The sequence below is a fragment of the Neodiprion virginianus genome, chromosome 4 (assembly GCF_021901495.1).
Source record: "Neodiprion virginianus isolate iyNeoVirg1 chromosome 4, iyNeoVirg1.1, whole genome shotgun sequence".
Classification (NCBI taxonomy): Eukaryota; Metazoa; Arthropoda; class Insecta; order Hymenoptera; family Diprionidae; genus Neodiprion; species Neodiprion virginianus.
Genome location: NC_060880.1, coordinates 28,156,360 through 28,183,698, shown reverse-complemented (window position 1 = coordinate 28,183,698; position 27,339 = coordinate 28,156,360). Strand labels below are relative to the sequence as shown.

Genomic DNA, 27,339 nt, shown 5'->3' with positions numbered 1-27,339 from the left:
CCCCATGGGTAGCGCGACAGAGAGGGCAGCCGAATTATTATCTTCTGTCGTTTAGAGAACCCATTCAAATCCGTTCACAGGACGCTTAGGCCGTGGCTCACGCTCTATTTAATGTATCTCTATGGTCTAAACGGCCGGGTGAAAACATCACGTAAGCTACGCGGGCTACGCGTAACGCGATCAAATGTTTAGAGCATTGTCGTACCATGCGACGTCAGGCGAAATATGAATTCTTCGACCACTCACGGATATTTCTTGAACGGGATTTTCTCAACTTTTCAATTGCATTATGACGACGGTATGTTACCAACGTTTTGTACGCGACAGTTGTTGGTTATGAAGAACTTGTTTTACCGTAGTAGTCAGTTTCTTGGTTGATAATGCGTAAAACGATTGGTTAATCTTTCGCTGCCGATGTGCATTTCAGAACACATGCCTTTGGAAGAAAATAATGCCACTTCGGATAAGTGAATGCAACGGAAATAAATTACTCATATACGTGCATAATATCAACTATAAAAAATACAGCAGTGTCTATGCAGAAGTTTTCTCAACATTCGAATGCGATATAAGTATTCATATTTTCAATTTCCGTGTGATAGTCATCGGCGAACTTGAATAACCGTAAAACCTCGATAGTATACAACCCAAATGTAGATGGCAGTTGGCAACGCACGTTACAACGACGGCACAACAAGGTGTGTCTCGACGCTTTTCGTTACTGGATGAATAATAGTAAATCCTCATTGATTACAGTTCGACAAAATCAAGTATTTTCATACACGTGCGAGCGTATAACATAGGTGAGTGGTTTATAAAATGGCATTAAGAAATAACCAACAGTTCAACTTGTTGAAAAACCGTCGTGCAGGTTTTATAGTCTGTTGTTTATTATTGTTTCAACTTAGCGCCGTCGTGCAACTGCAATTTGGGCGTGCCGTGAGCTGCGAGATGGTCAATCCATATTTTTATGATCCATCAATTTTCACTGCAAATTTATCCCCCATTCAAGATTTGACAGGAGTGAGGAGATGGCTTGTAGTTATAGTTCGCGTAGACATGTGAACTTTGTCAGAATCATTTATACCAGTAATTGTCGTGTACATGATGATCTCACTAGTTACAAAAATTCAAATTACATTCAGCTTAATCGTACCTTCATCTTCTATCGCCATATCAACTTATTTATCACGAATACTTCAAATTGTTCAATAGTGAATTGATTTCTGATGTGAATTGATATCGATTGCTTGAATTTACACAATTAGAACGAGGAATTTCTTGTGGATTCTATGCTGGTAGTGCTTTTGAATTAACTTATTCTTATATTCCGTTATCAATGATGTTACTCGTTTTTGTTCTTTTTGAATGAAGTTTCAAAATGAATTATGGAAAGAAATCACCGAGCATGGGCACACCATCGATATATTCGCACGTGACAACTCGCAGTAGCGCGAATCTCAAATCATCTAGATCTGTGCGAAGTGTGAAAATACCTTGGTATCAGAAGCCAATTATAACGAATGCAATCGTACTTGATATTCAACGAGGTGCTATGATGACTGCAATATATGGTGTGGTACGTTACAAATATAAGTTTTCCAATAAATCGTGTTCATTTTCATAAACTCGGTAATACTAAATTCACCACTACTTGTATTCATTTTAAACATTGGGGAGGCACACGTGTAGTATACAGTATATGTCGGTAATGGATTTTCAATATTCTAGTGTTTGGGAATTTTCACCGTATGCTCGGCGGTATTTGATATCTATTGCCTGTCTCAAGCTGCTCCTGGGTCGACTCATTACGGATATTATGTAATATCGTACCAATTTGTCTACGTTGGAAATCAGCATGGTAAAAATATACTGCACAAAACCTAAGTTTTCATCATTATCATTGATGTCAACAATTGACGCTTTGATCTCGTTACAGTTCGCAACGCTCTTATTGTATTCGCTCTCTTTTCAATGATTGGTGGAATGGCCGTTTTTGTAACGTCGATAATGCTACTGATAGCACTGACCAAGGAGTATGAGAAGAAAATGCTCCCGTGGGTCTACGTTTTTGCCGTTTTCACCATCTTCAGATTGTTCGCATTCATATTCTTCAGTATCGTTAATGATATGATATTTGCCTACAATATCATGATGTGCCTCCTGTGGATCGTTTTCAGCTGTTTATCCATTTATGGCTGGCTACTCGTTTATTCGTTGTATATCGAACTCAGCGATTTGACAAAACTTGAAGACTTGGCACATTTAAGGGTAAAATACAATTTTTATTTAATTGATTGCACATTCTACTTGGGACAATCGTTTTCCATATATCAGTAGGGAGTACAATAATCTTGATAGTAACGGAAGAACTGTGAACATGTTGAAATCCATGATTATGAATGTTATCTTTCTGTGGAAAATTTGTCGAGGTTTGTCTTGTTTACTCACAGTCACTTAGTGGACATGTTTATTTTTTATCGTCAGTTGAAAGTAACGAATAACGAAGCAACAATTCTTCAACATATTGTGTTTCTTTTTAATTATTGAAAGAAACAGAGATAAAAATTTGCACAGTTTCTGCATTCCCGCATCTGAATATCTAGGTTAACCTTGTCAAGTACTATCGTATTCTCGGTTTCCGAAACAATGCTCGTCCGTAAATTTTATTTCACCACCCATAATCTATTTCTTTCCAGATGGGAACCATGCAGTCACTTAATGCGTCGACAACTCACTCTATAGCAGGTTCTAGACCTACGACTCCACACAGTACTGTGTCAACAATGCCCGTGAATTGATATAATTTGCCGTATTTGTTCGGAATGATATATGCTTCTTTGCACATACTATTCAGGGGTGTTACGCAATACGCAAAACTTGGAAACCTGAAAATGTCTGAATATTTTTTTATCATATAAGCAAATCATTAGCCTATGTTCATTGTAGAGAAGGAACCGCTAGTCCAGATCCATCCTCGCCAAGACAAAAATCTGATAGCTATTTTATTGGGTTTCTCTTTTTCACTTTCAATTACAAATGTCTTCCTGTTCCTTCACAGTACTGTTAGAAAGGACTTGAAGTTGTCAGCGAAGAATTCGTAACAACCCTGTTATTGAATAGGACTATTTTTTAAATTTATTTATCAGGCACAGGTTGGCATTCTGTAAGAACGTCATGAAAATTTTTTCCAAACAGAGAAATACTATATTTCTGTGCCTTAATATTATTTCATCATGTCATAATTAACTGTTTGAAATATAATTGATCACTATTACTGTGACGTTTGCAATCGTGCGTGCAGTTGATCATCACTTCAGAACTGCATGCTGAAAATGCTTATAATTTTAAATTAGTATTCACTTTCTTCGAATTTATTTCTCATGGAGCTGTACAAACAATTTAGTGATTGATCATATCAACCTGAATTTTATCCGTCCAAAATATAACGATAAGCTAGAATTAATTATATTCAGAGTTAGGAGTTCTTAGAATGTTAGTGTTTGAAAAATTTTAACAATTTTACATACCAATTGCTATTGATATACATTTACTATTTCATTACATATGTATGCAATACATATAGAATATATAATTATTCACAAGTCGAGCATGAAATACTTGCATATACCGTCTTAAATTATAAGCTTCTGAGCTTGAGTTAGAATTTATTTTTCTTTCAACATTTGAACACTGTATACTCGGTTTTTAAATGGATCGTTAAACAACTGTTGCATTTTTACTTTTATCTACACTTATTCTCGCATTTTATATTTTTTGTATCTACATTATGTAAGAAACTAATTGATATTTACACAGGTTGACCTGCCTTAAGGTAACTGATATTTAACTGAATAACGATCTTATACACTCGATTTCAGCGTTGACCGCGTAATTATTACATTTATAGATCTGAATATCTTGTAGGATCTAATTTTGAATGCTAAACAATTCCGTCCAAACTTGGCGTCGTTAAACGCCGATTAACCATCGATATTAATATATATTGACTTAATATTGTATTTAAGAAATTTTGTCGTGTAAAAGATTGCAACGTATTTTTACATCTAAATATACGAAATGGATGAGAATAAATCACTCTTCGAAAAGCTTTATGCAGTTATTTCCACGATATCAAATATGTACAATCTGAAAGTAATGGATAACTGAGTATTTGCAAAGAAAAACCCTTTAATTCAAATTAATTTGTTCTGACTGAATTAATATTTTAAATTTAAAATAATTTCGTAACTCAATCCAATTATACTCAATTCATTTGATTCAATTCATTTTTCACAATAATTCACTATCATTCAAGTAATATTCGGTCGTGTCAATTCATATTTCATACTTTATGTTACTTAAAATTTTTTCGTTCAACACAAACTAATTTTATTAATACTAATTAATTTTTTCGATTTATTTTTAATTTGACATCATTACTGTTTTATCAAATCAATTTTTTTTCTAATATTTGCATCCCAAACTGAATAAAGATAATATAATGCCGACAAAAATCGATATGAAAGTACAAATATAATGACTCAGCTTGTTTAGACTTTAATAACTTAAATTAGTTACGGTATATATGATCAAAGAAACGATCATTTTTTTAGGAACAAAACTGTAACATTTCGCTGTCGAACAGCAGTACAAGTGATCCATTTTACGAAAAAAATATATAGATACCTATTATATATTGAGTGGAGATTCATCAAGACTTTGTAGGGTTTCCAGATATTAATTGAACCTCAAATTCTTTTGTTAATCCGGGCACAGGTTTAAAGTCACTCCAATTAATGTGAAGTAATTTAATTGATTCTAAACAATTCTCGTTATTTCAGTTAATCGTTAATAATTCAGTCAATTCACAACAATTCATTTTATTAAATTAGCAACAGTCAGTTTTCTTACGGTTGCATGGCCATTTTCATATTTGCAGAAACTAATGATTGTGCAGTTAGAATATGCCAAACATGTGCTAAAATTTGCCAGAATCCGAATTCCATAGCGTCAAAAACGGATTAGATAACGTCGAAAAACGAGGTTCGTGGCTGCGCTTACACATTTTTATGAAAATTTTCATTTTTCGACATTGTGTATTCAAGAATACTTCAGAATGCACATAGAATCTTAAAATTGGGGAGCTTGAAGGATCTCGATATTCCGAGATTTATTACAACGTTGATTTCATCATACATTTTTCATATCACACACACACACATACTCACGTACAAAGACGTCCATCCGAAAATGGTCGGAAGTCATTCTCTAGACCTTAAAACGTCAAGATTTGGAGAGAACTCAACTTTTCATCTCCGGCGTGATAAAAACATTTCTCGTTAAGATGATTTTACGTTTAATTGCATAAGTTCATAAACTTGATAGATTCGGAATACACGGTATTTGATGTTTATAACACATATATTTCGATTACAACCTAATATGTAAAATTATGGAGTACCGATTACAAAGTGCATTTCATATTTACAAACATTTATTGGACTTGGTTTATTTCGTTTAAAATTTATGTTCCTTAATTTTATAATTATTTTTTCAAGCGTATATTCGAATCTTAATTGAATTTCTTATCGCCTATAGATATGTATAGTTATATATGTATCATATATACATACATATATATATATATATTTACTGACAATACCAGCGCAAAAAATATGCGAAAATAATTAGTATTAAATAATGGTTCGCACCACGGAGAGTGAAATCGGCTTAATATAATGTATAATATAAATTCTCTCCGAAAATGCACGTTGTCGATATATTATCGCAATAGGCAAATGATACAGTTTTCATACACAATTAGTTACTGACGATACAACGTTGAATGCGCGATGGACACGGAGAGATGTTGAAATTAAAATTGACTACAAATGATTAAAAAGAGTTTCACTCGCTTGAGCTAGATCGTACAATGTTTACATAGATCATAGTTATGGCTGCGCGTGTATAGTACGTGTGTGTGTGTATACGCAATAAAATTATTTGGCTGTTAGACGTGTAGTATGGACGTTTACGGGGGTCGCAGGTGAATGTGTCTCCGGTTTATGGAGGTAATTGGATTTAAAAATAAATATACGCTGCCACGTATTATACTCGAATGTTCATATGGGAGACTGATTCGATTACAAGGACTCGGAATTTTTTCACTTTGTTATTCCGCCGGGAAGGAACCGTGAAGATAAATCGAGGGCTTGCAGAATTGTCGACCATTTCAAATTTAGATCCTGATATCGGATACCTGGATCTAATTACACAAACTGATCTGTATCTTCCTGGCAGGCGAAGTTCGCCGAGCCCTTGAGAATCTCCATTTCAATTTCTGCAAGGAGCTCGGTTGTCGAAATCAGATACACCAAAAGAGAAGAATTTACTCATACTTATACGTTCTCCGATTCGCCATTTCCGCCAAAGAATACAAATTTCATAAAAACAGGTCTAAGAAGATTAAATTGATAACAAGTCTATCATCTACACGGTACTATGGGTGTAACCAATATTGATAAATTACACGTTGTAACGAACATTATTTACACAGATTAAACGCCTAGCAAAGAATAATGCAGCATGACGAAGAATTCGAATCTGTTTGTATAATAATAGCGTTAAGAGGCAGTATGGCGATGTATCATTATGTAAAATTTAAATATAATACAGTGTACACAAACATATACGTGATAGAGAGTATATAGTTTATATTCGCAATGGTGGTGCAATGCCCGAAGTTACGGTGTAGTAGCTGAGACTTCGAGAGTTGTGGCGACGGAATTTAGTTTTACCACATATTGTGAATCGCTCGAAATTTCCAGTAAAATTGAGTGACATGTGAATAAAACATAACTCCCGTTATAGTCACAGCACTAAAGTAAACCTAAAGTTATCACGAAAAACCATATTTTTACATAGTTCAATCACACTTAAAAATTGGTTAAGTACACAATTATCATAAGTTTAAGATATACTTCAGGCATTCGTGATAATAATAACTGAAAAAAAAAAAAATAATGACAATAATAATGATGAATAAATTGATGATACACGATGTATTAACGATAACGGTAATGGTAACGACACTACTACTTAAAATAATAACAATAATAATAATTGATATGAAAACTATCATCAGTATTTACACAACTTATTACATTAAGTCGGTTCATTTAAGAACTGAACTTATTCGACGGAATCTATATTCGAGCAATATGCAATAGGTATCGATTGGTAACATTTGTGAACTCACTTGTGATGCTACTTTTATCATCAATTTACGACGGCCAAGTTCGAACAAATCAAGACGTTCTCTGCTAATACTATATACCTATGTAAGCATAAAGCATTCGCTTCTAAACTGTAAATCCTCTTGAACGAAAACTTAGGATGTTGTGAAATTGATCGGTATATTATGACAAATGAATCGCAACACATGAATGGCTTTTATTATTAATAATGCTCGAGATTTTTTAATCTCACTGACTCGAGTCGATTCCTTAATAAACTATTCTGGAGAATAAGGTCCATACGATCCATAACATGAGAAGGTATACCAAACCTTTGGTGGCTTGATGCATGTAGTAAAATCTGTAAATATAAACGTATGCAAATTGATTATTAATTTTATGTGCCGAACGATTGTTACACGTAGCGATGAAAATGTGATGAAATTGTTCTATGAGTCACGGAAGGAGGAGGAGAAGAAAAGTTTGACAAGATAAATACATACGCAAATAAATGAATGTCGAAGTTTCGAGCGGCTTGACTGAAGTTTTAAAGAAATGCGTGGATGTTTGCAGTGGCTGAAGATTGAGAAACCGCCAGACAAGTTTCACGTGCGGATGACAAATATGTGATGTAGCGTTATAAATATTTATACGTCGGTTATTATGCATATGCACGGTGTAAGGACAGTCAATTATTTCATTACAAAATTTTTCTTTCATCATACGCGTTTTATTGTCAATGTGCGCATTGTACCTTGGAATATATAGCGAAGTTTTAAAGAAACATTGAAGGGGCTGCATCGACTTTTAGAATGTCTCCAGACATTTCAATTTACATAATGTTGTTGAAATAAATTGTTACTCACCTGGCCAATCTCGCTCTGCTGGCTTTTAAGGTGCTTAGGTCATCTTTGAACAAATAGATTCTGGTTCCCTTTATGTAATATTGAAAATACTCGTCCCAGTTGAAGCCCTTCATATTGAATAGGAACAAATGTTGGTCTTTGGATTCCAACCGACTCCACATATCTTGTACGTTGTCGTTTGTGAATTTCCATTGGTGGGTTGCGAAATATGATATCACGTTAGCAAACTTGTGAATCTTTTGATACATTTTCCACAATCTGGAAATTCATTGATCATGGGTTGAAAGGCGTGAAGGGAATCCGTAATCACTCGTTGAGGGGTTATGCATTTAACAATTTACAATGAACTAGCGCTTGCGATAGAAATCCATCAAAATTTGAAAAAACTAGCTTTCTCTGTCAGTAACATGGCAAAAAAAAAAAAAAAATCAACGGTTCGCAGATTTTAATCAATCTACTTCAGTTTATTACTTCTTTCAAGAATAATTTGAAAATCTGCAATAATGGTAATTTACTCGAGTATACAACATCGCCTTAAGAGGATGCTGTAGTCAGTCTTTACCGACCGCAATGTCGCTTATTTTCACTGATGTAAAAATACTCTAGTCAATGCAATTAGATACGCAATGCCGAATACAAGTATTTAAATAAAGTTTTGTTTTACGCAACAATAACGTCGAAAAATGTACTCCCGTAATTGAATCACCACTTATCGCAGGAATATATTTCCTAGTGTTGTTTTTGCATGAACCAAAAGCTTGCTTACAAAATTTTGTTAAGCATTGCGCGTAGAATTGCGCCGACTCCGGTATTTTCACATCAGTGCTGCGTAGGCTTTGATAATAGTAAAAATAAATGACATTTACTTAGCCGGTGAAGACCGAGCACAGGATTCTCTCAACGAACGTATTAGTTCTCATTTCTTCACTGCGCTTCATGATTTATGCATTTTAGTACCGAAATCCTTACGTTGTCTTGCACCATTATACATTTTGAAGAAGGTATAGAAATTCGCTGGCCTTGGACACTTTATATTATGGGTACACCGACGAGGGGTGAATGAATAAGTAAAGAGAATACTGGAAAGGTATGCAGCAGCCTGCAGATAGGTAGACGTGGAGTTTCGCGCTTTTTCTTACCTTGGTTTTTGACCGATACAAATGCTGACGGTATCAACCAGCATCGCTGGTAGTAAATGAAGGAACAGCACGTACAGCAAATGAATAAATTTGTGTTTATTCGTTGTGAATGACAGGTACCAGATGGAGTTGCTCAATGGGTAAAGTTTTCCATACTCCATATTCGACTTGCAGTATTCGCCCCACGTTAACGGGGCATCGACTGACGACACGTAATTGTAAATCAACATGTCCTTGCCTCTCCTTAGAAAATAAAGGAACCATATGAACGGCAATTAGCTAACGCTCTCAATTGCACCCAGTGTCGGTGCCGCCTGAATTCAGTCCTACTTCCTCATACCTTTCAACCTGTGTGGCCACGTCCCAGGCACTGGCTATCAGTGAGTTCACCGTGAAATCCACTGGTACGATATTCGCATTGATGTCAGGGTCGCTGTGCAGAGTTCTGAGAACGCCGGAAGCTGCTCCAGCAACCACACCCGTCGGTCCGTAGAGGTTGTCGATCCATCCCAAGATTGGTTCACGTGCAGTCGATATCACTGTAACGAAATTCAATTATAGTTTTCAGCATTTGGACACAATTTCTTTCATACAACCATTGATAATCTACGCCGACGGTTGCATTGCAATTATCGCGCGTATCTCTATACTGACACTTATCCTACAGATGTGCACATTTCGAACGGTTTATTTGCGAGCATTCTACTATCGCCTGTAAAAGTAACATGATTAAATCGGTACTTTGTCAAAAATATTTCAATGCCACTTTTACCTGTAGCATACAATAAAGGCTCGGACAGGTACATGGACGGAAATGGTTTTTCGTTTTAAAATTACTTCAGTTTGTGGCTGATGTTGAGATGTGCTTGGCTCGAGGGTCTCTACGTTTTCGAAATATCGCGTTCTTTTTACAGCCTCGTTATCTGGCTGATATATCGCGTCTTTCGCTATCGATACTGCTGATGGTTTCCAGGGACGTTTGGCTCATGGTCGTCTCCTCGTTCTCCGGATTTTGGACTGCGTGGTGTGTCGGAAAGTCCAAGGATTCACCGTTTCTGACCCCCGACGGGGCTTCCCGATGAGAAATCGTATACACGAATGAGCACGCGAACAGAATTGCTCTTCCGAGGAGAGTTAGCAGAAATATACCCGCGGCCGTTAAGATTTCCGTCAATATACCGATAGACCAGGTCACTATGTACATCGCTATCGCCAGGCACATATCGAGTTTATCGAAAGAGACGTGAAACTCTTTCGAAATTACACTGTGCGGCCATTTTCGTTCAGGGCGGACGACGGTCGACGATTATTAGGATTCTGTTTTCGCGAATGATTGGCATTTGTTTTTCTCTGACGTCTCACTCACCAATGGCAGGTCGGAAAATGCCCATGGGTAGGTCCTTACTCTCCTCTCGAATCATATCTTCGGCCAGGGCTTTGGTGAAGACGTATGTGTTTGTCCATTTCCCAATTATCCTGGAATCCGAATTAGTTATAAAATTGTAAAACGTTTCGTTTTACACTCTTTTCAAGTTGAGTAATCGTGTTAATTGGCTTGCTTACTTTGGAGTTAATTCCGTAATCGTATCCTCCGGCATATTTTCTATCATCTTCATTAGGTCGCTGTACTTCGTTTCATATGGGTAAAATTTTTCATCAATTGTCCACAAGTGCGAGTTGGCATAAGCGGTGGATACATGAATTACAGACTGGAAATGAATATTTCATATTCTTACTGTATTATATTATACCCTCGTATAAGAATTGAATATCGTGTGATATACGTGATGTGCGTAGTAATTGAAAAATTGAGAATGTGGAAATATTCGAAAGATTGTTTGTTCCGTCTCACGTGTCATCAAACGTATGCAGTCACTTCATGGATACTGCAAACTCAATCCTAATCACCTTACGGCCATATTTTGTTGACCAGGAAATTATAGCTAGTGCTGGATTTTTAAGAAATCACACGAACTACGGAGTACATGAAATTCAAATGAACTGTAAATAGTCTCATAGGAGTATCATGGTGATGACGGCGTGGAATTTTTTAAAAAGAAACAACGTATCTCTTATTGCTTTTGTAAATACTTACGAGGAACTTGTCACGAGTTATTAACGGAATCTACGTACATGACATGGATGAATATCGTGTTCAGAATTGTAACTTATATTATTGAATAGAATTTGCATGCGGGTTGTAGGTGTAGGTGAATCCATGTATGTTTGTCGATGAATCGTTGTATGGTCAAGAAGAGTGCTTTTAAAGCTGAAATGATGGATTGTATGCGAAAGAAAAGGAAATACCCGTTTTTGGATTCCGTCCAGCTCAATAAACATATGTTCGCACACGCGATAATTACCATAGTTAACTTAGCTAAGTTGTGTACTTAGTATCATCCGTGTTTGAAACAATCCGTGTATACGACTTGAAAAAATATGATGGTATGATAAGTTGAATCTTCTTTCCTTCTTTCGCAAATTTGTCTTTTCATTTGAGTCCAGAAATTCGAGAGTCGATGAAATCTTGTGCCATCACACGCAATGCGTGACAGTACAATGCTAATTGCTCGGAGAGTAATTAATGCTGTATCGTGAGAAATAATTCACAGGACAAGTCAACACGAACTGCGCCCCGTGAAAGTAAATTAGGAATTTAGATTTTGATGTGATGATAGTTTGCTTTAACTCACCTTCAGCTGTGGCATACTTCGGCATAGTTTGATAATGTCAGTCGCGGCCTGTACATTAATGGCCATGGCGAGTTTGAGTTTTTCATCGAAACGAACTGTCGCCGCAACGTGAAACACTATCGATACCTGCCAAAAAGTTTCATGAGTACTGATTACAATATCACTTCGCGAGTCTATCAAAGAATTGGGGCCGGAGAAATACCGAGCGGACGAGTAAAAAGTCCTGGAATCATGCAATCTCGACTAATTTTTTTTCCTTCCTCGTCGAGTCTCAACTTATTCTCTGTAAATGATTGTTCCTTAGTATCTGAACTTACCTTTTGAATAAGGAGCGCCTTGTCAGCCAATGAAAGTCCCAAATCAGGAACGCTGCAGTCTCCGGCCACTGCGAATACCTTGTGACGAAATTTTGGGACTTCTTTTTTCAGTCGGGTATAGACCTGTTCGAATAAATTCAATATGATCATTTTCCATTCGTGACTTAAGACGAAGGTCCCGAACCTATAATTATCGGCCCTCTTTGATTGAAAACTAACTTCCGATCCATGCTGCTGCCTACTACGAGTAAAATCTTTCTACGCGGGATTCGAATTCTAATGCCACAAAGTCTGAGGATTGTGCTAATTATACAAGCGTACATGCAAATGATGGGATTCCACGTGCATTTCGTCAGTTCGGAAGTCGAAATTTTTGACTTTGCAAATGTAAAGAGCTTGATACCTCACACTTGTCTCGTTTTATAAACATACTAGACAATCTGCGATAAGTTAATGCGACCATATAGTGTAGAAATATATAACGTCGTAGAGTTAAGAAAAAGAACAAGAACCGTTAAAATATTCAAGTACTGTAAACGGGACTGTGCGCAGACCGGTTTCTTTTTTTTATTGTCTACTAGTATGATACCGTCATTATTGTATGATTTTGTTTTTCCTTTTACGTTAATGGATATGCATTGAAATGCGTTATCCCTCGGGGTGAAACGCAAAGGCCTAATGCGTATTATTCTTTCGTCACAAGAAAATATGAGTCACCTACAAAAGCTGCAACATTGAACTTTAACATATGTCGAAAAATTTCAATGTTGTATTTCGGCATTCCGCATAATTGCTGCTAACTCATAGTACGTATTGCTGCAACTAGGAGGTATATGGTTGTTACAGTATTAGACGATCGTCGTTGATGTTTGTACGTACATTTCAAGATCAATCAGTATAGCTACCGGGATCAATTTCACGATGAATTTTAATTTAACATTCTCCAAAAAAACATTTTCTGGGACAAGGATGCCGGTAACGCATACTCTGACTAATTTATCAAGGCCTCGCAGACAGAAATCCTGCAACGTCTAATATACACTGCTCGCTTAATTTAAAACTAAGGCTATGAATATTCCGATTTATCAACATGGCTATTAAGATGTTACATAGGTGCTAGTACAACATGACTATATGTGTTGTAGGTATACTATCGCAACAAGCGCCACATCGTAGCGGAAATAGTATCTCAAAACCGGTCGACAATCATAATCGGCTGTAGGAAGTTACTAATTCTTGCTAAGCCAAGAATATCTCCTTGGTTTTTTTTACAGCACGCCTACGATGTTGCCGAATTACTGTGGATACACGAGAATCATATAATTAAACAATGTCCGAACAAAATTGTTACTGCCTGATGGTTCATATTTGTGCGCAGAGAATTGTATCCTTGTTTCACTGTGGCATAGGAACAACATCTTTAATATCAACCTGGGTATATTTGTAAAATGACAACAAGGTTACCTATTAATCGTGATCAAGGCTGCTTATGTCCAGGTTACGCGAGTACATTTTTATATTATGACGCAAAACTTATTACCCAACACATGGCAGAGAAACGGCGGACGAAGTGAAATGTAATCATTGGATATTATGAGTGAATAAATATTCGGTAGATCCTGTTGGTTGATTTGTTGAGGTAATCGTTCCGAGTGTTAGGAAACATCGTTTTTGACTTATCGGATCACTAACTTTGCTCCGAACATTGCGAGGTCCGCGTACACGGTAAATCGTACAAGCCGATCAATTGCAACAACGCGGATATCAACTTGTCGAGACTGAAACGCCTTCGCTGGTTTCCATTTACAATTGAGAGATAAATTGTTTAAGGCGCTAATGACGTTTTCAGTTATTCAACCTCAGCCGTGACTCAAGAATAACAAGCATACGGATTACGGATACTTTGATTTTTCGCAACGAGAACTAAGAACGTATAAATATCACGGGTACCTGTTGATTTGTATTTGCAATTGCAGATTCCTATGGGCATTGTACTCTTGAGTAAACATCTAGCACGTATTCGCAGAAATGAAAGATGTTGCTTTTCTGAGACATGAAGCGAAAACAAGCGTACGGTGCTGAGGTGTAAACACATGGCACATGCTGTCATTTTACCCATGCATACATAACGGCAACGCTACTTACCACATCATCGAATATGTCCTCAACGCGACTTTGCACGTCTCTTCCTTTCTTTGGGCGTACTAGTATATAGATTGCGGTTAGGTCAGGGCAGCTACGCAGTAACTTTTCTATCAGGACTTTTCCAAGAAAGCCAGTTCCACCTTTGAACATGAATTGAGAAGACCATGAGCATTCGTCGAATGTGAGTAACAGATCAGCCCCGTGTATAAAAATTCATCATCGTTAGGTTGAACGATATTATGTAATAATTCACCGAGGCTTGGCTAATGGGAAATCCCGTTGTCTTATAGTTACGGTATAAGGTATAAATTATGGCTATGCTTCGTCTCACCTGTAATGAAGACCGTTTGCCCTGCGTAGAACTCTTGCAGAGTAGTGCCTCGTCTCTCGTCATCGTCGTTCAAGGTGTTGTTGTTGTTGTTGTTGTTGTTGTTGTTGTTGTTGTTGTTGTTGTTGTTGTGGTTATTGTTGTTGTTACCCTCGTTCGTTATTATCGGATACATAGTTCCCGGCTTCAATCAGAAGTGATAAAAAGAACTTAATCAACGTGTCAATTGAACTCGCGTTCTTAAATATATACAGCTGTCGGATTAATTGAGTATGAACTTGGTGATAATTGAACCGCGTAACCGAAAGTTCTACTAGGCTCGAGGTATCTAGCAAGGAGATGTAGTAAACGACGGGTGAGCGACACGTCGAAGGCGAAGCTGGAAGTTCATAGGAGAAGTTTTTTGCCGCGTCTAGACGTTCATTGAGATTGAAGGCAAGTCGGTTCCTAAGGTCACTGGGGTAGTGGAATACTCACACTTCGAACCGCAGTGCGATGCCCGTATTGGCAATAACGAGGTCGACTACTCGGAAGCCACCGTGACCATGACGGCCACGGATCGTCAAGGGCGATAGCTTTACGGTGGTCACAACGCCCATGAGACTGGGTCATGTGGCCGCACGCTCCGTCGGTGGTGACTGGTGACGGTTTTCCCCGGAGGATCGATCGATAGATTTTCCATAGATCTTCGGGGGCCGGCATGACTGGTATCGTTGGGTTATGCAGTGGTATAATCGGTGTACCACACGCGTGTGGCAATCCGTTTGCCGGAATCCCGACTGGACAGAGAGACTTTCTACCGACAATGGACCGGTTTTAGAGAACATCTCTCCGTTGGCGTACACACGACAGCGTCGCCCAAGTATTACGCCGCGCTTTCTTATTTTAATAATACGATTCATAATATTAGTTACGGCATAGGTAGGTATAGGTACGGGAACGACGTGAAACGGCGGTAACGCAGTTACGCGAGCAAATACAAGCGCCGATCCAACTAACTTAACCGCCACAAACCAAACGATCAATTTACGTAACTAGGTATGCCTATAAAATTCTCTCACGCTTAACAGTTCCGCAATTGGAATTGGAGAGGCGGCTGACTGGCCCAACGTCGTTGCTGCGCCCGGTTCCAGTTCCTGATATAACTTTACCGTGATCCAATCAATTCACGCCGCGATGGTTCTCATGGGGGACCCGCGTGCCTGAAGGCTCGCCTCGTCAATGTAGCGGTTGAAATTTCTACATTTCTCTTTCATTCCATCTCCATCTCCACCTCTCTATTTCAATATACCTATCTTCCTCACCTTAACTATCCATTTCGGTGGAACGTCTATCATACGGAGGATGTCCTCAGAGTACACCGTTTTCGTACGATGAGAGTCTTTGACTTCCTACTACCATTAGGAGAGATTTTTGGAACAGGTGTTTCGTAAGCGCGGCTTATATCCGTGCAGACTCGCGGTTGTTTACACGCAAGCATACGAAACGTAGGCACAGACTGCTTGGGTAATTAATGTTATACCCGCGTCTGGAGAGGAGGGTCTTCGCGCCTATTGACCAACACGCGGAAGTGATATCCTTTATGGAAGCTAGAAGCGACGATCGTAGTCATTCGCACATAGGTCTAATTAACACAGGGTGTCCCAGCGACAAGTGATCAAACTGATGGGGGTTATAAAGCGGGTCCAGCTGACGACGAGTCAATTAACCCAAAGAACATGTGGACCCCGAAGTCGCGTTCGTGAGATATTATCAGTTGAAAAACGTCTCGTTATGACTGGTTTTTGTGGTAAAATTTGGTATTGGAAATGCTTTAGTTTGAAATTCTTAAATTTGATTTGATACGTCTTGTTGATGAGCGCGTTCGACTGCTGATGCGAAACATAGCGCTTACAAATTTACGAATTCCAAACGAAAACACTCTTGACATTGAATTTTTGCCAAACACAACAACGAGGACTTCAGAATTTCAGAATTTCAAACGTAAGTATTTCCAATACCAAATTTTAGCACTAAAGCCAGTCGTAACGAGACGTTTTTCAACTGGTAGTATCTCACGAACGCTACTTCGGAGTCCACATGTTCTTTGGGTTAACTGTCTACGTGCGGAAAACGCTCCTCAAAGAACCTAATCAATGTAACAATAATTAGTTGGTTCAAATTGTTTTTTTCTCGATTTAATGCCGAGGGGTAAAAATAATATGATCTTCGAGGTAGTTCGTCACTGACAAAGATGAAGGAAACAAAATTCTAGGATCGCTTTGAGCCAATGTACGTAAATTCATACGACCAATTTTTTCTCCCTCTAATTTCTGTCCATTATGTTCAATTTAGACGACGACGTGTAGTTGCGATAAGATAGTAAACATCGGTTAGTTCGTTACTGACCTCGTGGTACACAGTTGTTTCCGGTCCAGGTAGATTCATTTCCAGCAACATCTTGTTGGTTTGTTTGTTTTTTTTTTTTTTTCTTCTTTGTTTTAAATCACACGTTCGGCTTCAAGCAATAATATACTTTTCGCGTGAAATGTTATTGTTGTGTTACACTCGGTAAATGCGCGCGCGCGCGCGCGTGCCAGTAATTTCAACGGTAACAATATACGTTACAATTAACGCCGCGCGATTACAGGTACAGGTTTTTCCCAAATTCGTCGATGAGGGTAAAATGAATGAATCGCGTGCAGCAATATCCGGCGCGAATACGACTGACATAAAAAATCGAAAGAAGATGAAAAATTAAATAAAATACGGATATTTGGTTATAATACTAAAGTACGAAAGAAACGCGAGAGACAAAAGCCAGTATCCCGTTTTAATGCTTGCGGAGCTGCGGCGCCCTTGCGCGATACGCCAACTCGGCTCGACTTCAACTGACGTTTCTCTTCGACGGACACTCGACGTCAGGTACTGTCCCCGATTACCGTTCTGGCAGTGACTTAACAGCTCTTAACCCCGTTAAGGCTCTCACAAAACTACCTCACTCGGGCGAATGGCAGGTGGTATTACTCTCTTGCGAAGGTAAACATTCCCAGGGAGAGAAAGAGAGAGAGAGTGGGACTCGCAACTTTTTCGGCTCTCCATAAGATAGCTTCATTGGGTGTCATTTTCTGTCTCATCGTGCAAGCCGGCTCCTTTCTATGAGGACTTTGGAACCGGGAGAAGAAGTGTATGCTCGCCGTAAGATGGAGGGGGCAGTTATGTTTTTTGGAGGGGAAGTAGTGAAAAATGATAATCATAATTGACACGTATACCAACCCGTGCGGCGCGTCTCTCCCTCAAAGTCACAACCGTAGCTCGCAATATGTGGTGACCCTGTAAACGGCGACTAGTATCGAACATCTAATTTTATTTTCAATATTAGCGCTCTTCTGTATAAACGCGACATTATGTTTTTTTTTGGAATTTATTTATCATTCTCGTATGCACTCGTTTCTTTTTTTATGTCTAACCGCTGTTGTGTCGCGGGCGTAAAACGTACCCACGTCGATTCGTCGTGCAGTCTCGATTCCGTTAGATGCCCCACTATTCTATTTGTTGTTGCAGTTGACGAGTTGTCGGTGCAGGATCTGCTTCCGAAAACAGTGAAAGAAGAGAGTTTATCGTGTTTCTAGTTTGTGAAAACTTTTTGTCTTCATTCTTTCATTCCGTTACCTAGACGTGATACCTGCGAGTGCAGGATTGATCGAGTCACGTTTACGAGTAACGTGAGATATATTTGTGAGGATGAAGTTCGTACTGCAACGATGCATGTTTGGGAAAAATCGTTACTTCGCATATTTAGGATTGTCGGATTTTAGTAAATCATGATCATCAAGACACAGACATATATTTCGAAACGTCAACTCCTTGAAGGTTGTTCAGAAATTTAGTCTAGACGAGCTAGACGATGCAACGTCGAAATCTCGGAATACGTGGATCCCAAAAGGAATTGAATGAAACTAGTCGGAATCGCTTCGTAATACGAATACAAGTAAGGTTTACCACCTGAAAACACTTGCTTTTTTCCGAATTCAAAAAAATTTTACGAATACAAATTTTCAATGAATAAGAAGCCGGGTTTCTCAAGTGGTGAACTTTGATCCTACTTCGTTTTCGAAGGGATTGCAAAAAGTTGAATGGAAATCAATATAGCAGTATAACAATATAGCCATATTGTCAATTCTACAGCCTTACGCCTAAAGAGTTGTTGTTTTTTAAAAGTATCGTTCATCACGCTGGCACAAATATTAGTGTCCGTACTAATTTTCAAATTCTTAGTTGACTTTTTGCCGTCGTCAGTTTTTCTTAGGCTTGTTTATCATTTCAACTGTCAAATTGGTAAATGTCAAACCGCCATGAATGAATCCTCCGAACGTGCATTATATTACATGCGTATCTATACAATTGTACACGTACGCTGTATAAATATCGTCGAAGAGATTGACGTTGTGGCAAAAAATATATTGCTCAATAAATATATACCTCGTATTATGTTGAAATATTCGTAGTAAGCGCTGTGTATCAACCGCTGCACATATGCATGATTCCCAGTAAGAGTTGTTATATTATTTTCACAACACTTTACTCGTTAAATTAAAGCTCGTTATCCCAGTATATAGAGTGTAATTAAAAGAGTAAAAGGGGGACACTCGAGAAAGAAAGAGAATTAAAAAAACGACACGTTTCGGTGAAACTAACTAACAATAAATCAAATTTTATGATCTCTGGTGACTGGTTAAATGATATATTTACGCAGATCATGTTCTTATTGTGTCGATAAAGCTGCCTTTAATGCATCAATGTCTTTCGGACATTAAGTAATGGCTTCAACCCCACGTAAAATAGGAACGAAATACGCATTAGCTGAAGTACTACCTACATAATTTACGATTTCCGTAATTGTGTACTTAGCGGTAGTTATGACTTTTCAATTGCCGTCCAGAATTTTCAATTTTTTTTGTGAAAAAAAAATAAATAAACAAAATAATGCCAACAGGCCAATCATAAAATTTATCAATTTGGAGTACAGATTTGACGGTATTTCGATGTATAAGAAAATTTAAAATAATCGAGCAAATATGTCAAATCAGGAGAAAAACAGGGGGCATAGGTGATAACATTTCGTGACAGGGACTCCGAGACGTAGTTAGTTTGGGATTTTGAGGTCAGCTTTGAACATCCGAGAAATAACCATACATAATTGAAACGTTGTAATCGCTCTCCTGTCACTTTGTCCGTACGTTATACGCGCACATTGCAATCAATTAATGATCTTTGTTATCCAAGATTGGTGGTACTGTTTTTTGGCAAGTAAAAAACGAAAAACCCTCATTGAACTTTGATGAATAGAAGTAATAAAAAAAAACGAACAAAAAAATCCACTCGCTACCGAATCATTGAGACGTCAATCGGTTGGGGAACCGAGTTATGGATCGTTCGTGGACAAAATTATTAAAAAGGCGCTGATTAAAATCTTAACAAACTGACTGCAGCGATTCCGAGGTCGTTACGTAAGAGAGGTACCTATACGTAATTTTTTGGTACATAGGCAAAAATGAATGATAAGCGTATATTTGAGAGACAGTACAAGGCAATAGCTCTTCCATTCTTGACTCGCGCGATGTTGATTCGACATCGATTGTGGAAAAAAATATGGCTGTCGGCGGATATAGCTCGCAGCGATTTAATATTGCATTACAGGTTGCAATGAACGCGTGACGTGGATAATATATAATATATATTATTGGATACGTTTCATTAAACAAAGTACCATCGTAACTCCTCATTGAAGTATACATGAAATGTTTACAAATCGTACCTATAGCTGACGCCTGGCACACAGATCGCGACTCGCGTCGACCTGGCTGAGAAAATATTATTATACTTATTAATTAATAAGTAACAACCTGTGTTGTTACGTTTGACGTTGTTCTCGCGATGTTTCATTCTTGACACGTCGCTGGAAATTTTGCATCCACAATGACGCACAGGTTGTGGTTGGCAAGGTTTTTCGCAAAACTTGTACTCGGGTCACGTTCGTTTAGCACCTGCCTTGTTAGACCTTTGCTGACGTTGCTGCACACGGAGATGCTCACGCGTCTCGATCGGTTACACATGTTTCAATTAGTACTACATTTCCTACTGATCTCAAATACGGATTGAAATTTCAACCGCAAGAGTAACAAAAGAATTCTTTTTCGCTAGCATTTTACCCAAAATCTGTTCTAGTTCTATCGATTTGCAAATATCGTATAAAGCTACGGGGGTGAAATTCGTAAAATAATCAGCACCATATCTGAACACGAGAAAATGGATTTCACTCCTATTTTTAAGTGAACTGAAATTTGCTGAATCAAATTGGAAAGGAATTTTTGGTAATGTTCGCCGATAATAACTAGCTTTGTATTGAAGACGATATGTATTAATACCCGATCGCGTGTGCGATGATTTTTGTCGGATAACAGGTTTCGATTATTGTCAAAGGAACTCGTAAACAGTTTTTTGGACAATTTTAGAATATGCAAAGTTTATTTGATTTAAACACGGTGCCATGATCAAGTTCTTGTAGATTATAAAAAACATGACTTGTGTAGCCAGCTATATCCTTGCCCTCGAAATTCGTCGGCTCTAAGAAATGGGGCTAATGAGTGACAAGGTGGGAAGTTTGTAAGGTATTGTAACGAAACATTGGAAGACACCATCGCTATTTCCTTATTTTTTCAAAATTCGACTTTGACGGAACTAAGATTTCAAAATATAAGCCTACGTCTTGTTTCATTCCGGTCTTTTGAATTTCAAACAATTCTAAAGTTGCGAAATAATGGTTTTTCCACAGCGCGAGTCCTCACCATAACGCTACTAACTTCAGCACGATAATTAATAGATTCTTGGGAAGCGGTTGGACGCACGACAGGCCCGATTCAGATTTATAAAGATTTTGAGAACAACTTGGGAGTCAGGCATGAGTGCACCGGGTAAAACCTGCTTTTGCCCGTGAAGCATTATCGCGAATTATGAAGCACGAGAATTTCCTAGAATCATCACATTACAACAGTAAACTATGCACGAGTACAGTGTGCGTCTCTTCCATCGGCAGAAAAGTTTTATCTGTCACGGATTGAGAACAAGAATTGGTGTTTTATTTCTTCCTATTGCTTTCTGGATCTTTAACTGTATCGTGTTTTGTTTCATCAATTTTACAACCGCTCTGTAAATGGGTATGAATTACGACCAGGAATGAAGAGCGGTATGTAAGTGGACACCGAAAAATGAGTATTCCAATAGACTGAACTGTATCGTGTGATGATTTTTATCGATTTCCAATGTTGTCCCTGATTTCTATTTATTTACTGCAATTTCTTGCAATCCGAATTATGACAGGAAATCACTGGAAATCACTCGAAACGCTGGAAAATCATTGGAAATAAACGAAAATCACTTCAGACAAATGTTAATGAACCGAAATAATTGATTGGATTCCCAAGTGAATGGACAGATCTTCTGAAACGATAAAGAACGTTTCTGCGATTGCAGATGTCCAAATGAAAAACGCGTTGTATGTTGATAGTCTAACAGGTAGTTATAGATGCAAGGAAACTTGAATGGAATTTTGGGTCAAATTTTACTCATCGCCGATGGACTGCTTTAATATTCATAGAGCTCGTTTTGGTGTTAATCATTGCATGCTATACTTGCCGAATAATTTTGTTCAGACGGCCGCTACCTTGAAATTTGTCTTGTCTGAAATTTTCAAATCCCCTTCTAGGCTGTGTTGCAACTTGGATCAACGACATCTAAAAGCCATGACCGACCTGTTGGGCGGACTTGTCAGAGCAATTTGCAAAACAAATATCTATATGCCGAGGCCTTGGTGATTACGGAATGTGAATGAATGTTCCAGAACTAAATTAATTGTAAATACGTTTCAAGAAAATGGGTTATAATCGAAAGGGCTCCAATCTCTGTGAAATTTTACAAACGTATTCGATCATTTTCTCGTATCTATGGAATGTTTGATTCGATGGTCAGTTCAACTTCTCGATATAATTTCATTTTTTATTCGATTAATTTTATGGCACACCGCGCACTATACTTGTAAAGTATTAAGGATGACGCTCTAGTGCTGAATTTCCCGCTCTGCGGTGTGTATTTGTTAACTTTCTATTCATATTATTATGGTACAATGATACAGTCGATTTTTTTATAATATACAATATCCGAAATAATTTATAAGCAAAAATTCTACACTTAATTTGAAGGAAAAAAATTTTTTTCAATAGAATTTTTCGTCATTTTCACAATTGATCTTCGTGGTCGCTGAAGGAGGTGTGATATCCGCTTGGATAATGAATTAGAAATCAATTAGCTTTCATAAGCAAACTTCGGAAATCCGATGTTGTAAGACTGCAAATTGTGGCGTAACAATTTCCGCGTAGATTGCGAAAAAATTTAAGAAATCCTAAATTCGCACGCGATTAAAGATCAGATTTTTCACGCATTAGCAATGGCATTAATGAAAGTTTCGTATAATTGAAATAAGTAAAGTTATCGGTATATTTGAGTCCAAAAATCCTGCTTTAGATATCAGGTTGAAACTCGCGTTTGCATGATTTCTCGTCTCAAGTTTGTCGGAAATTACTTTTCAGCAGCGTTAAACTGACAAGAATTGTAAAATATTTCAAACTTATAATCAGACTTGGTACATCAGTTTTATGCGAAGTGAATTGCGTGACAGTTGAGATAATGAATCTTTGGGCGTGTATAATGATGAATTTTTCTGTACATAATACAGCTGCCACTTCGGAAGCAAATGCGGTCAAGATTTGAAGAATTTTTAAGATTTGATAATCGAAGAAGGAAATAGAAGCTTGATCCAAGGATGAGAAATCTGTCACCTAATCGTAAGTGGGAATACGTGATTCCGAAGAACACGCGAGGACGTTTTATACCTACATCATTCCAGTAACGTGTAATATAATACTCAAGGAAAGTGCGCGTCGTCGGCAGAGAGAAATGAGTGCCATGCCGTCGACTGGACACTTATGTAATTTTCCTCGCGGAGAAGTTATACAATTCCGGCGAGGTAGACGAACGCATCGGAACCTCGCAGCAGCGGAACAAGGACGAGGGTTTACTTTGGTTATTATGTCGTAACGTGAAAGTTGAGGAGTTGTTGGTGTGGTGTTCTGCTCTTTCGATGCAGGATATTATAGCTTGACCAGTGTCGTGGACGGTTCCATTATCGAGAACGAACGGAGAATGTGCGCGTGCCATGTTTTTATGGGGGTTGGGTATGGAAAACTAAAGGCGGCTCGGATTCTATCGGATTGAATTTGTTCGCATTTGCTCTCGGCCCGTCAAAATTCCCTTGATCATCGTATCTGACGTTAGTAATGGGTATGTTTCCAGCTCCTGATTCTTGCCGAATCGAAGCCTCGGTTGTCAGGTTCACTGCCAATCACGTACCGATTCGATCTATTTACGTAAGCATTTCCTGTTAAAAAAATTAGTTATTATCACGTCTGTGATTGTTAAGATGTGGAGCCATTGCGAATTGATTATTAAAGCTGCTAATTTTTTCTCGTGATGCAGTTATCGTATTATGCAGATAATAGTAAACATTGTCGGTTGTATAATTTCGTGTCGTGACGACATATTGTATTACCGAGAAGACGAGGAATGCTATCAGAATGAATGTGATGATTATCCATCAAATTATGAAGTGCAAGATTCTCGTGTCAATGTGAAATTGTCTAATTGTAAGTAATTTGAGTTCATTATTTGCGGTCGATCGTAATAGGTTATTATCAAACGTGTGGTGTAAAATGGTGGACATAAATATAGATCGGATGATGCACTCGGAAATAATTCGATTTTTGTGGCCAAAAATCTTCGTCTTCAAATCTTTGTTATATACTTTAAGATAAGCGAGATAATATAGAAATAGTTTCGAATAAGATGAAAATTGGAAGAGAAGTCGAATAATTTTCCTACCCATCTGGTAAGATAAATTTTCCTTACAAAGATTTTAGCACTTCGGCCCATAGTCAAATAAAAAGCAAATGAGAGAAAAAAATGTCCACATCATCGGGATAATAAGACATTAAAATGATGATTATAATGATAGGCGTAATCAATTAAAACTGCTTGCGTCGAAACATTATATCTATGTATTCGAACTAGTTTTTCGAAATATGGGAAAATCGAGTCAAGCCAACAGCTGCATCTCGGTTTGATTCAAAGTTTTATTTATCAATTGTATTCGATTGCAAACGGGGCGAGGGAACTGTCACATATCTGCACGTATTAATAATAATAGTAACAATATCAGTCGCAATAACATGCATTTATAGCCACTCTGAAAAATCGACGAATGCCACGGCAATGATATTTTTCGAATTATGAATAATGAACGTATATAAGAAACGTTGCGTCTAGTTTGACGAGTGCCCCTCAGCACCTGGGGGTCGAGATAAAAAGCGTGCCCTGGCTTATGATGGATTGCTGGGGTTTAGAGCGGTGTCGATGAGCTACGTTATTATTGTCCTTAGTATCTGTACAGTTTTTTCCACCAACGCAAATTACCATATTTGAACAACAGCTAAAAGTTTTCTTGCCGGTTGTTTACTTATGTGTGGTAGCAATAATTCATTGTTGTCATTTCCTAATTGCACTCGACCCTGCACCCAACGCAGCGTACGGTATACGTAGGTTAAAATCTTGGGCTTTTTATTTGCTAATACGTCAGCGCTTTTTATTCCTTTATGAAAGGGCAGGCGTATGAATTCATCTCTAAACGCGTAAACTTGATAACTATCAAGAGGTCGCGAGTGAGAAAAAGAGGTAATTTTCGTGACTGACGGTGATTATGCCGACAAGTATAATATAAAATCTGTTAAATACTCTACTGCGGTGGTGATTTAGAAAGAAAAATATTTGTTTATTCACTCGGTTGGTCAAGACTTGACTACATAACGCATGACGTATACACTTGTCTAGTTTCTTGGCATTTATTATTTATTTTCCAGACTAGTTCACTATTTTCTTGTTCTACTTACTATCGTGGCTTCGTTTCTGCTGTATCACGGCTTTGATCTATCTTTAATGACGAACCTCCGTGTTTTGAGGATGTGTTACGTCATACCTTCGCTTACGCGTGGTGCAAAATTGTCGGTAATGTTATACGCAGATAAACAGTACAAAGTTTATCACTTTAGATTTTTCGTGCATCTTATAAAAAATACCTCGTCGGAGTTACAATGTTCCACGATCGTGGTTAATAACTTACAGATATTGTAAAAACATGTTCCTCGTGAATAGGTGTTTATTTCAACCAGTTCTGAGATCAGGCTATAGATATAACATACTTAGATAAGCGTGGAGTAAAGGAATAAATATCCGTTAATGAGTTACCGAATTATAGGTGCTAAAGTTTTCTACCCTTAAGCGATTGGCCACCAATTTCACAAGACTACAAATACACGGCGGAGTTAATTTCAATGACTTGATCTTTATTTTCTGTCAATATTCTAAAATGAGGATGGATCATAATATTTTTTGTAACAGTGAACGGGATGAAGTGGATGAAACCTTTGACGGTATTCGCTATTTAATGATACCTAGTGTGTGGATATTTCCGATGTTTGTACGCATTTTGCCATATCCACATTTCTATTTAACTACTTACTCACAAGAATCCGGTGTGACTTGTATAGCACAATACAAGTCACACAACAATATCGCACGAGAAAATGACGTATTCCTAAGACGACAAGTGCTAAAAAATTGAAATCGGCTGGTACGTGATATTTGCCAGGGAGGACCATAAGCCTATAATTTATTAGTGACATAGGTTTCAACCTGATTGGTTGATAACGCATTTTGTCAAGGTAGGTATAATGAAATATAATTCGAGTCGTACGCTTAGTCGTAGAATAAAATTGAAAGTACGGAAATTGAACGAATGGTATTGACGAAAGATAGAAATTTTAATCGTATAGTATGAAATAATATTTAATGAGTTTTTCCGAAGCGTTCACCGATGAAGATGCATTTTTATAAACACGCTTAGTCAGATAACAAAAATCTTTAATTGTAAAAGAAAACGGCAAACAAATACCTCGATAATATTATAACTTCGTCTTACCTGGAAAATTTCGTAAATTCAAGATCACTGATTCAATTTCGCACAATGCTGCAGTCGCAGCTAATTATGGTTGCTGGGGCTCCGCACTGGTGAAAACGATCGACGTGATAAAATGCTTTTGCTACTTTTCAATGATTACGTGATATTTTTTCAAGCATGCTGCTTCGTTCGAGACCTTGTAGATTATAACAAATACAAATTGTCTTGGCACTTATATGTATACATGTTTACCCCCGAAATTTGCCGGCTAAAAGAAGTGGGGCTAATTGACGAGTTCTCAGTGAGCCGGTTGGAGCGCAAGCAGCTCAGCATTCAATATTGCAAAAAGTTTTACGAATTCGGAAACAGGTACGAATTCCAATGCAACCCAAGTTAAGCCTTAACGACAAATGGGGAATTCCATTGATAATTTCATTGAATCAATGATGAAATTATTGTCGCGGTTCTTCGATGGAGACGAAATTATGACACTGCAATAATGTAGTAGCA

The 27,339-nt window shown here is 37.8% G+C and overlaps 2 protein-coding genes and 1 long non-coding RNA gene across 5 annotated transcripts; 2 read left to right on the top strand and 1 right to left on the bottom strand.

Moving 5' to 3' along the window:
• The first annotated feature begins 133 nt into the window (after window positions 1-133).
• LOC124302690 (uncharacterized) lies at window positions 134-7,007 on the top strand. Its single transcript, XM_046759099.1, has 6 exons — window positions 134-298; window positions 428-803; window positions 1,375-1,579; window positions 1,732-1,861; window positions 1,940-2,271; window positions 2,700-7,007. Exons 3-6 carry the CDS (start codon window positions 1,382-1,384, stop codon window positions 2,799-2,801), a joined length of 762 nt encoding a protein of 253 aa, XP_046615055.1. The 5' UTR covers window positions 134-298; window positions 428-803; window positions 1,375-1,381; the 3' UTR covers window positions 2,802-7,007.
• Window positions 5,406-27,030, bottom strand: LOC124302684 (fatty acyl-CoA reductase wat-like). 3 transcript variants are annotated; one of them, XM_046759087.1, is made up of 11 exons: window positions 26,851-27,030; window positions 14,730-14,910; window positions 14,399-14,538; window positions 12,254-12,376; window positions 11,937-12,062; window positions 10,807-10,952; window positions 10,610-10,719; window positions 9,584-9,782; window positions 9,244-9,486; window positions 8,105-8,362; window positions 5,406-7,599 (listed from the first exon to the last, which is right to left on the bottom strand). In XM_046759087.1, the coding sequence occupies exons 2-11, from the start codon at window positions 14,899-14,901 to the stop codon at window positions 7,509-7,511; spliced, it is 1,608 nt and encodes a 535-aa protein (XP_046615043.1). In that variant the 5' UTR covers window positions 14,902-14,910; window positions 26,851-27,030; the 3' UTR covers window positions 5,406-7,508. The 3 variants fall into 3 exon arrangements, with proteins under 3 accessions (XP_046615043.1, XP_046615042.1, XP_046615041.1); XM_046759086.1 differs by lacking the exon at window positions 26,851-27,030 and adding an exon at window positions 17,115-17,707; XM_046759085.1 differs by lacking the exon at window positions 26,851-27,030 and adding an exon at window positions 15,204-15,536.
• LOC124302695 (uncharacterized) lies at window positions 21,705-24,455 on the top strand. Its single transcript, XR_006907756.1, has 4 exons — window positions 21,705-21,951; window positions 22,086-22,280; window positions 22,471-22,728; window positions 23,497-24,455. It is a non-coding gene; the product is annotated as an uncharacterized LOC124302695 (long non-coding RNA).
• Window positions 27,031-27,339: the final 309 nt, after the last annotated feature.